Source organism: Sardina pilchardus, chromosome 12 (genome assembly GCF_963854185.1).
Source record: "Sardina pilchardus chromosome 12, fSarPil1.1, whole genome shotgun sequence".
Lineage (NCBI taxonomy): Eukaryota > Metazoa > Chordata > Actinopteri > Clupeiformes > Clupeidae > Sardina > Sardina pilchardus.
In genome coordinates this window covers 2,320,354-2,332,584 of record NC_085005.1, presented here as the reverse complement: position 1 = coordinate 2,332,584, position 12,231 = coordinate 2,320,354, and the positions used below count along the sequence as shown (strand labels likewise).

Here is a 12,231-nt window from a genome sequence, read left to right as displayed (position 1 = left end):
TTGTCTTTTAAACAGATTTAAACAGAAACGGAAAAAATAGATACATTTAAGATTACCCAAGATTGCATGTACTGTAATCAACATGCAAATGCTCCGAATGTTGTCTGTACTTTGTGAATTTGTGTGAAGCTTCTACAAAAGATCCTTCATTACTCTGCTTTAACCTTCTCTGCTTCTACACTGTCAAGGCATCACCCACTGGCTACATGTACTACAGTGTTGTAGAGAGGTTATTTCTAGAATTTATGCCATGTGGACACAAAACCTTTGAAACGGAAAGAAAAACCTTTCATTCTTATGTGGATGGGACCTTACCTGGCAATAAAACTGCATTAGTAGGCTACACCAAAAGGGTTAGCTCAAAAACACTGTCAAAACATAGTTGACTGAGCCAAGTACTTTCTTGGTTTTTGGGCCCCCAACGTTGTCTTCAAGGCAGCGCTGCCTGGAAGGCGCTAGGGTTAGGCATGGGTTAAGGTTAGGATAAGGTTTGGAATTAGGTGCCTTGAAGTCGACGGTGACAGCTCTGCCTGGAAGACAGCATTGGGGACCCAAAACACCATCGAGCCTACAAGTAGCAAGTTGTTTCTTGCTTGCTTAACTTGTTAGCTTGCAAACATAAACAACGTTAAGTCCTGCTTGTCTTGAACTGGATCGAATTGCGTTTGAATTTGTGAGTGCTGTGTTTCAGTATAATTACAATAGATTGCAAGTCCCTGGGTAGCGAGGTGGTTGTGTTATGTTTTAGGTAGTATAACAAGGTTTTAAATTATTGTTTGAGCAATATGTGAGTGAAGGGAGCTTAAAAGGCAAGGAGTGTCATCAACATGCTCACTCAATTGATACAATTTTGCAGTGTTTCATCATTTGGGCAATCTCTGAACTTTACTATTGAAAAGTATTTTTTCCTTTACCTTACCATTCTTCTGTTTCTTCCTTTGCTTTCACTCACTCAACAGGAGATGATTATAGACAAGGTGAATGGACAACCAATCCCTCGGTACCTGATCTATGACATAATCAAATTCATGGTGAGTGCCCAGAGTACACCAGTCAACACACACAAATGCACTTTGACAGTAATTCAAAAAAGACTTGGAATTAGTGTAATCATATCTTGGAATTAATACTGTTGAAATTAAGTTGTTAATCATTGTGGTTAATAATAATAATAATAATAATAATTATAATAATGATAATAAGGAAAGCTATAGTAACCTCAGTTGATCCCAACATGCTGGGAAAGGAAGGGGCTAAATCACATTCAGTATCCAGCTAAAAATGTTGGCAAGGGAACATTGTCTTACACCGAACAAAGTGAATCAACCTGTCCTGCTCATCTACCTCAAATCATGTGCACTTCAATCTTACAGTTACAATATTGTTATTAATATATCATCATTGCATTGTACTGCCTTGCTATATATTTATATTTAATCTTAATCCTCAGTCTATACTGATACTGCACTATTCCCACCCTCTCTTCAATTGTATATTGCATCCTGCGTCTTGCCTGTGCCTGTTGGGGTGTCCACGACCATGGTATACCTTGACAGGGACAACAAGGCCAGCTAGCATCTAAATAACATCTATTTATTTGTAAATGTGTACTGTATTTATGCCTTTATTCTCATACTTACTGCTATTCTCATACTTAAAGCTTACCAGTACTGGCCCTTATTCTTTTTTCTACAGTTTTTATGTTATTTTTGCGTGTTCTACTTGAGTGCAAAGATAAACAAGGAATTTGACTCCGGTTAAAGATATTTTTCCCACTGCCCAAGACAAAATGGCATGGCATGTGATTCATTTGCATTGCTTTTCAAAGCATCTTTTATTTATTTTATTTATTTATCGAATAAATTGCAACAATTAATTTGCTAATTTTGACAACACTAGTAAACTAGAAAAGCACTCCGAGAGCACAGACCTCTGCCAAGTAATAAAATCCATCCATCCAATCCACTGTTTAGGCTAACGTTACTTATTAGCCATTCATCATTCAGCTTCAGCTCTCGCTGGTAACTTTGTATCTTCTCAAGCTGACTACTCAAACTTCATGACTCTACACTACAGTTTGCAATTCAGCTCCAATTCTACCACAAACCATGCACTCTTGTTTTCAAAAGAATTTGTCTCATGTCGGGCTGCTATTTTCTCATGTTGTCCTCTGTTAATTTACTGTATGAGTGAACTTAGCAAATATGTGGTGCCTGGTGCCTGTAGAGGCATGCCGGCTCCCTGGTCTTGGCTTCTAGCTCATCCATCCTATTTTCGATAGAGACACGGCGTGCGTAAGTCAGAAAAAAAAAATCAGTGTTGGTGTTGGGCTGAAATTCGGCTTACACTAGTCTTTATGATGTCACACGCTCGAGTGCAAGGCCAGCAACAGAGAATATATGGACACTTTCAGAATAACAGGAACTAAATATAAAATGGCTGCTGGTCCACTGCTAGCAGACACTAGAAGCCTTGCATAACAGTGATGTGACAAAACTTTACAATAAAAATGTCTGCTTAAACATTACATGGCTTACACAGTGACTTATATGGTTATGCTACAAGTTTAGAGACCAAGATACTTGGTGAAAGATTTTTACAACACCTGTAAGCTTTAAATGCACAGTTTGGGCTGCATTCAAACGAGTAATAGGTTTATTGGATCTTGTAATGCTGCCACGGATGGCTTCATTCAGATTTACTTCCCATTGTACTTGACTTCAGAAAGTCAATGTTACAGCTACAAATCATGACACACACACATACAGTACATACTGTATGGCACACTTTTCATCCCCAAGATGGCGCAGAAGTCTGTGTACCTGTAAGGCAGCTAGTATTGACTTGTAAGTGTAGAATATATTTAGTAATGGTAAAATATTTGTAATTGTAGGGTTATATCTAGCTGTACAGATCCATACCCGTAAAATAGATTTGTAAGTGTAATGCATATTTGTAATATTGACAGTAACTTGCAATTTATTTTGACAGTTACAAATAATTTCTTCCGTTTGAAGTTGTGACACACATACAAAACGTATGACTGAGTCTGATTTAATTCCATAGTTTTAAAGACACTTTAATAACTTACTAGCTTTGCAGTTACTGTATGAGTCACAGTGTTTGGTTCGCTATAATGATTTAACTCACTGTCTTCTGCTTGACTGCAAAATGTTGTTGAGGTTCGTTTTTACACATGCTGGATTACCGCAATCACAATAGAATCCACTTGGCTGAAATGTTTGGATTCATTGTGTTCTTCCTAAATTGTCTTTGGGGTTTGATGTCCTGTGTTGCTGTATTTCTTTACTGTTTCAGCAGTTCTTGTATCCCCCCCTCCCTTTTCTTTCTAGCTGTAACAGCAAATGCAAATCCACACCTGCCTTGGCCACTTGTTCTCTATTCATCTCTCCAATTAATCAGATATAATCCATCTCCAAAAATTCTTTGCCACAGGGATTTGTCTTTTAGGCTGTAAATTAGATGTCATCTCCTTACACACCCTTGAATTTATAGAATAATGAAAATATATTGTTACATCAACTGCTACTTTGTTTGTGTTCTTGTTTTGTGTCTGAGAACACTTACTCTCAGAATGCATCCTTCTCCTGGGCTTTCAAGACACAGTTTTCATAATAGTGAGCTTGAGCTCAGGCTGTTGTGGCCCATTTCTCTAATGTTTTCATTTCTCTTGAGGCTATATTGTTCCATGCAATGCCTTTCACATATGGCGTTAAATATGCTGCAGTTTCATGTGGACTTTTTCCCATTTGGCTTAACCATATTGTCTGTTAGATTTGTGGGACTTGGGGCTGCTGTGCTCTGAGGAGTGACCAGCTGCTCCCAGCTGCATGATGCAGTTTCCAGTCACATTTTGAGTGTAATTAACTACATCTGTTAATGAGAATGCGGGCATTGCTGTTCTTCTGTTAATGTTTATGTTTAAGCTAGTCATTTTTTTGTGAACTTCTGTGTTTCAATTGCACCCACAGTTGTATCGATTTTTTTCACTGGTGAGGGTTCTTCATACATGTGAACTGTAGATACATCTGCAGAATATGATATGAACAGACCAGTACCATTTCATTCGCACCTTAGGTCGGGAATTGCCCCATGCATCACGTTCAAACTTATGTGAGGCGAGTGAGTATGGTAATTGTATGGGTATTTGTTTATCATGAATGTTTAATTTAGAATACATTCAGTGCTGTTTAATATTTGAAGTTATATTTATTTGGTTCCTTTTCAGTCCAAATTGAAGCTATGGTGCCTGCTAATGAATAAGCAATTTCAGCAAAACTTACCACAATAAATATTTTGATATAAATGATTAAGACTATAGTTAACGATATTACACTAGTAGTAATTCACTGCATCTTGGCCATCGTTGGATATCTACTTATTTTGAATCTCCTAAGGTTGCTACCATTCATTAACTTGGTGTAGTGTAGTGTCCGAAATCTGTTTTAATGGCAAACTTGTATGATCTAAAACTTGAGAGGACTTTCTAATTTCTACTTACTAATGAGAGCAGCATGACTAATTACAAGGATTAAAGATGAGTAGTTAGTATCCATTGGGTTTGGACTTTATTCGAAAAACAGGTCACTAGTTTGTGGTAGAGTGTAAATGGCCTATGACCAATTTGCTGCACCAGTTTATATAAGCTCATGCAGGTCCTGCACGGGTCACATGTGTTCGTTCATACCACCCACCCAAGCAAAGACCAAATATTGTCCAGAGTATTGCTAGTAATTAAGACATATATGCAAACCTGGATTTATATTTGTTTGATATTACTTGATCCCCTATCTAATACCTTTTCCTATCTAATGCCTTTTTACTTCTGCATGGAAATGCAGCGTCATCATCACTGCAGTCCTTGATAAATATCTTGACTTAATTTTTCTCAAATTTCCCTCACTGACTGACTGGATGAAGACCCTTTGTAGAATTGTTGTTAAGCCCTGTTTAAATCCTTCCATGTTACTTTAGTAAAAATGAAAAAGGAGCCCACTTTCATTTGCTGATCCAAAATGAGTGGACATAGTCCATGCCACCAATTTGCATTTGAAAGTAGTTTCTCAAACTTTCCTAGTCTGGTAATCTCAGCAATGCTGTGGAAGCACTTTGGATTTAGGAAACTTATTAAGATTATCGTATGTGTTGTATTCCTAAGAGGTGAGTACTGAACTTTGTGGGGTGGGGAGTTTTATATACTGTACAATTAGTTGCACACTCTGTAGATTGCATACATGCTAGCTGTTATACTGCATGTTTGTAGGCATACAATCCTCTCGTATCATTTTCAGCCAAACTCTTGCCAGGCACTCAGTTGTAGACATTATGGCTACATTTTAAGAGCATAGTTGAAGTTCAGGGCAGGTCAGGGGTGCATGTCTCTTGTGGTTATGTTTCACAATTAGTATTTTGGACATGCAATTAATAAACCAAAAGAGCGGCATCTCCCTTCCTCTTTAAAAGCAAGGCGTGCTTGTACCTTGGCCCATTGCTATTACGATGACATACCAAATGATCTCATCTCTACAAAGGGAATAAACCTTTAGTACGCCAACTCGTATGCAACAGCAGGATTTCACAGAAGTCTGTTGAATCAGGTGTGTGAGTGTAACGGGCAAACTATGCACCCATTCTGTCCCCACCTAGGCATGTTTTAGGCTAGGATTTGAACTTGACAAAATATAGCCATTTTACTATCCAGTAATGGCTGCTGAGTTACAATCAAAAGCATAACAACATACAAGGTTATAAAACTGATTTTAAAAAAACAGCACTCGCCCCAATAACATTTAAATGCATTAATAACGACAAATTCAACCAAGCATACTGGGTAATGAACACTCTGCACAATCATTTCATCGAGTGACTAGGGACTCATTGCTAGGGAATCGATACTGATACTGCAGTTCAGAAGCTACTGGCTAGCTCTTGATAACACACTCCTTCAACGATAGTGGAATGAGCGTCATTCTTCAGATCAGATTTCTCATTCACTTTTAGGTGCCTCACAATAGCACCAACATACGCCAACCTCAACCTCATTATCACCTCATGACCCCATTGCCCATGGGCATTCCAAAGAGAGAGATGTGGTTAATCCTGTTCAGCCTTGCTGTTTAATCATGGAGATGCAATCTTTTGTTATTTGTCTGTTGTTATTCGATTACTTTTCCTGCTAGCAGACTTTCATATATGATCCACCAGTGGTCTGGCTGTTATTGTGGCTATGCCACAGAATTGATGCGTCATCTGAAGCCAAACATCCATCCTTAGACAGGTAGAGGCTGTAGGAGAACATAGAACATTAGAGGCAGCTGTTGCTATGGTGACTAGCTGAGAGTGCCTATGAGACTGAGCGTGAATGTGAGAGGGAGATTAAACCAACGTTCATTACCCCTGGCACGTCGCCACAAGCCTACTGATGCACACTCTGCAGTGACAGCACTCAATCCCATACACGGTCATCTCATACTATCCACAGATCTCTAGCAACAAGTGTGCTGTTTCCATGGCAGTGAGTTGCCACTCAGGGAGAAATAAACAGCAAAACAAATTAGCTTAGGGAAAACGGCTGCTTGTGAGAGGTGGGCAATTATGTGTTATTCAGTCTGTGTTACTTGACTCTGTAATTTTGGAAAATTACGAGCAAAAGTTAAGCAAAACCAACCGAGTTGAAACATGTCTTTAACATTATGGATAATATCAATTTACGATGGCTTGTTGACTCACATAATGTGGATAATCAGTGTCGTGTCACAGGTTCCAAAAGAAGATTTATGTAACACTGACAGAAAGATCAGTTTCATTACGTTTGTTTATGTGATTTACATACTACTTTTGACAATCAGCATTGTCTGAGGATACTAAGACATGTATCATGTCCCCCAGAGCAAGCCCTTCCTTGGCAACAGTGGTGAATTCACTTCTAGTTGATGAGGTGGAAAGGCATATGCTTGCCCTTTGAAAGGGAGAATGAGAGGAAATAAAGAAGGCCATGAAAGCAGGAGCAGAAATGGTGTAGACTAAACAACAGATGGTACTGTAGATGGAAAACAGAAAAGCGTTAAGCTGTGCATATGCGTTTAGAAAAATGACCATGAACCAAAAAAGGAGTACACCGCAAAAATGAAATGATTTTGGCCTGTATGCTCTGACATAGACCTGTACTAACTGTGACATTCAGCTTATAAAAACAGATCAATGATTGGGATGGTGGTGCTCCATCGTTCTGGGGGCTTCGGCTGCACTAATGCACTAATGAGTTCAGTGTTATGATACCTGACTGGGCTACACCATCAAACTCACCTGTGCGCTGGTGGTCTCTGCGCTGAGTTGAGTGTAGTTATCCATCACATACACTCATTTTAAGTGCATTAATGAAAGTTATGTAAAGCCTAATGTATGTTTACATCTGCTGTTTTATTTGAATTGATAACAGGCACTTTCCATATCAAAATAAAAGCTGTGGGCCCAGAACAACTTTACCAGATACACCTAAAGAACACACAGCACATATGATTTAGTGCTCAAACTGGTGTCACAGTTGTATTAAACTGAGTTCAAAGCTATAGAGTAGAAATGGGCTTTGAGATGGGAATCAAAAATATTGTGTGAAATATTATTCCAGAGTTTGGGGGCAGCAGCAAAAGCATGATCTCTTCTACAGTTGTATTTGGTTTTTGGGTACCAGCAGAAAAATATCAGATGATCTGAGACCTCTTACAAGGGAGTATTTGTGTAATAGGTCTGAGAGATAGGTGGGGCCTTTTCCATTCAAACATTTAAAGGTTATTAGCAACATCTTAAAATGATGAACAGGGAGCCAGTGAAGGGAGGCTAAGATGGGAGAAATGTGCCCTCGCTTACGGGTGCCAGTTAAGAGGCAAGCTGCTTCATAGGTGTCCCGTTATTCAGACTTAATAGCTCTGTTAATAGCCCTACCAGCCAATCAGATTTAGAGGATGTCTTCTATCTGGGTGATAATGGCTTCTAACAATGTCTTTGCATCTTGTTTGTTCAAAGTCTGCTGTCAAAAATAACAAAGCACAACTCCACTGGTATTGTTATTCATACAGTTACCAACAATAATCGCGACTTATGACTATTAGTATAGCAAAACTGGGTTGTTGGTTTTACTTTGTGTCATCTTTCTTTCTCAAATGTCTTCCAGGACAATCCTGTTGGCCAATGCGATTTCAACACCCGGCTCTTCTGTATGGAGAAGGAGATTATATTTCCTAGGCAAGAGAAAATGAAGACAGGACAGATTGACAAAACCAAGGAACCCTTCAGTGTCCGAAACAAACCCTTTTTCGACATACATGCCACAAGAAAGGTAATGAAACATACGGAATATTTTTGTGGAATATTACTCCGTATTGTTTATGTTGTTAATTATTAATTGATGTGGCCAAATAAGTTTTAAGAGTTTCATTCATGTTATTAATGACTGATTGTATTATCAATTCTACACACTGCAAAAAGTGTTATCTTGCCAAGTGTTATAATAATCTTATATCAAGATAAAAAAAATTTGAGATTTAAGACAATTTGTAAGATTGGTAAATTATCACTTTTTGCAGTGCAAAAACACATTCAGACCCCCTGACATGCTTTGAAGTTTTACCATAAGACTGCAGGACTGCAAATTCAAAACAGAAATCCTCAAGGTCACCAGACTTTCAAGCTGTGTTGACCAGCCTGTTCAGACGTTCAGACTTGATCGTATTCACGACTTATCTCTTATCTCTTTGTAGCCAAGTTTTGCCTTTTAGTCGTTGTGGAGCATGAATGCCATTTTTAACCTCTGGCTCACCTCTGATCCCTACTTGGTTGCCTCATGTCTGATTCTTTATCCCACATCCCTCTTTGAGATGGACAACTCCAGTCTTGTTTGGGATTGGGCGTCTGTTGGGATGTTCCTATGGTGAAGTCACCAGTGCTTCCATCTTGATTTGAGAGTGTCTTTGTTCTCCACTCCTGCCATCTGCCCCTAGAGTACAGCAGCATCTCTGTTCTTGAGGCTGAGAGGGACCACAGGAGCACGAGCCCTGCTTGGCCCTATTATGCATCTAGCCCCCCAAGTCTGTTGATTCCCTAAAATTCCCTCAAATTCATTTTCACCATAAAGCAAGAGGTCACATAAGGCGTTTTCCCAAGTATGAACCATATTTCCAAAATAAGATCATCAACATTTCAGATTTGAATGTTTTGAATGCTTACATTTGTGATAGCTAAAGGTAATAAGATGTATGCTTTCTAAATTGGAAATATAGTCATGCCATGCGGAATCCCATGGAATCAGATTAGTCTTTAATGTGATGTGTTTGAAGGGTCTATAAATTGTGTTTTTAGACAGAAACCATGGCGGCTATATGGAATTATTTTCTGACTGACGGTGTGACAAGGCTGTTACTGATCCTCTCTTCTTAAAGTGAGATGTCGCTGTTGACCTAATTTAATAATGTGGAGTCATAAGCACACGCATCAGGCGTGGACACATAGCATTTCCCCCCCAACAGCCAAGAGCCTTTCTTACATGATGGCATTTAAAATACTTCTTTTTTTTTTTTAAAGAAAAAAATAGCTATCAGTTAATTAATCAGATTATTAAGATTGGGCTGCTCATGACAAGTGAGCTATCTGTGTGAAGTAGTGGTTTAATAGCTTTGGGATGAAATGATGAAAAGAACTGTGATTAGAAAATGATTAAAATAGCCCATGCCTTACCAAATCAATGTACAATAGATACTGTATACCTACAGTACTACCATGTCAGGTCATCCCAAGGCATCTATGGAAAACCTTTTCTAAAAATGATATTTGTTATTTATAGCAAACTAGTCCTCTACAGTGGGGCAAAAGATGTGGTTGGTATAGCAGGTGATGTCACTACCTGTAACTTGACTTTCACCTCACAATGGCTCTCAAGGTCTCTTGATGATTTGCCATCCTTGTCTCTTGGAAGAGTAGAGAAGTGCCAGCAACATTCTAAAACCACTAGCACTTGCGCTTGCAATGGCCAGAGGCCTGAGCATGTCCTACAAAGCAGGCATTGTGCTAGCATCCTCATTGTCACTGCCTGTTGACGTATATGTAACTGTTGTATTGCCATATGTAAGCTTCAATACAGGATTCATTGCATTTGTAGAAGTTACAGCACAGTTACAATAAAATATTATATTACTAACTATTATTGTTGAACTTAAGTTCAAAATACTATTGACTTGCATTATAGTGCACACACAAATACTCAAGGGAAACAGGTCAGTGGCTTACAGGGGCTCTCTCCCTATTCTGTACAGTATGTGTTTGCTTCCTCATACATCAGCTTCCCAAATGACCTCACTCTTCGGTTGTGAACATCATTGTACTTAGTTGCTGTGAGACCTGGTTGTAGTAATGGGATGTGTTGGCGGCAAAACTTCCCAATTGGTCGGCACTCACCATCATCAATCCATATCTGCCTCGGTCAGACTCAGCACGGAGTGCTCGGAACTCCCAGAGCAACTCCTCCATTTAGCTGGTTGTAATAAGGTAATGAAGACTCCACCCTTGCTGGGACGCTGCATGGTCAAAGCCTCATGAGACGAAGTGCTGACGTGAAGTGGCCCAGCAACCAGCGCAAGGTCCTGGTTATGTTTCTCCACTTGATGACGAAAGAGAGGCTGCATAAAAGCAAGCCTTAGGGAAAGCCCATGCTGCTGATGATGCATAGAGCAGACCCTATGCTGTATGGACGTCATAATTGCAATTTTGTGAGTTCAAAAGTTCTGCATCGCCGGTCCTACTAAATCAGACCAGGTCAACCATGGCCATTACGTTGTCTTGAGTGAGCCCTTTGATGGAGGAATCTGTGTTTCAATCTGAAGTGTTTCAATAGTGTTTTAAAACCTCAGTATTTACGGGTGTTTTCACACTTGGTCCCTTTCAGCCTTCTAAATGAACTCGCGGCACGGTTTGCATTATCTGTGCTTTGTGAGAACAAATTGCCCTGGGTTGAGTGGGTTACATTTTGCCTTTTAAGATAGCTTATTAGCCTATTTTGTCCTACTTGACTCGCCATTACCAAAAGAGAAGGCATGTTGTTCATTGTAAAACAAAACCGTTATCATTAGGCTCATGATAGGGCTACAAGCATTTGTAAATTAGCTACAGCCAGACAAGTGTGTTCTAATGTTAGGCTGAATATCTTTTCTTCCAAGCTATTGGTACCTAATCATGTAGAAATTACATTGCTCGCCGTTTTTAATGATCTGCTGGGCTATTATCTCTTACTCTGTCAAACTCTTCTTGCATGTGGCATATGCAAAAGACTGTGCGGCGCAGTTAACTGCCGGCTGGTCACTTGTCATTTTAGACATGATCTAAAGTTGGACATAGCAACAGTTACCAGGATATATACAATAACTAGTTCAGAATTAATTGTGAAAATATATTATATGACAAAATCACCACAACAAATTATGGGTTATGATATTTCAACCTGATAATGAATGATGATGAAATTATGTAACTATCCCAGAGCAACTACATGGCCCATAATCCAAAGCAGGCCTGAGACTGCCAGAGAGGGTATACTGTGAACAATGAAGAAAGCTGAGGCCCCATCAGAGCGGAAGTGCACCAGAAAGAGACCTGAGTCCTCTTTCAAATGAACTCACAATGGCCGGGTTTCCCAAAATCGTTAAGAAGCTCTTAAGTCCTAAGAACTTCTTAGGAGCGTTCTTAGAACATTCTTACAACGCTCCTAAGAAGTTCTTAGCACTTAAGAGCTTCTTAACAATTTTGGGAAACCCGGCCATTGTGAATACAAAATGAACCGAGTCGTTTTGGTGCACTTTTTGGTGGAGTGAGTTTGGTTCTTTTTAAAAGGACTGTACGTGAAAACATTTTATACCATTTTTGCACTGGTCCTTTGGGCTTATATTGTAGTTATTTATTTATTAGAGTGGTTACAAGAATTTAGTTTATTCAGAGATTTCATAAACCCTGAAAAGTAAAGAACAATTGCCACTTAGCTGCAATGATTACTAAATAGATTAGAATAGATTCAACTTTGTCATTTAGCAGAGTACAGGTACAGAGCCAATGAAGTGCAGTAGAGTTAGTGTCTTAGTGCACAGCTGTCTTAGGACAAGTAACTGAGATCCTATTGAGTATCATCTGAGGAGCTTCCATGGAAAAGGTTTTAAAAATGGGTTTTTGGAA

General features: G+C 39.1%; 1 protein-coding gene across 1 annotated transcript in view; it reads left to right on the top strand.

Annotated features, from left to right (window-relative positions):
• The window catches only part of rngtt (RNA guanylyltransferase and 5'-phosphatase), a 69,995-nt gene that overhangs the window by 36,551 nt on the left and 21,213 nt on the right, over positions 1-12,231 (top strand). Inside the window, exons 10-11 of the mRNA XM_062550805.1 lie at positions 960-1,031; positions 8,192-8,356. Coding sequence (XP_062406789.1) covers positions 960-1,031; positions 8,192-8,356 — 237 coding nt within the window. The remainder of the gene's footprint in view (positions 1-959; positions 1,032-8,191; positions 8,357-12,231) is intronic.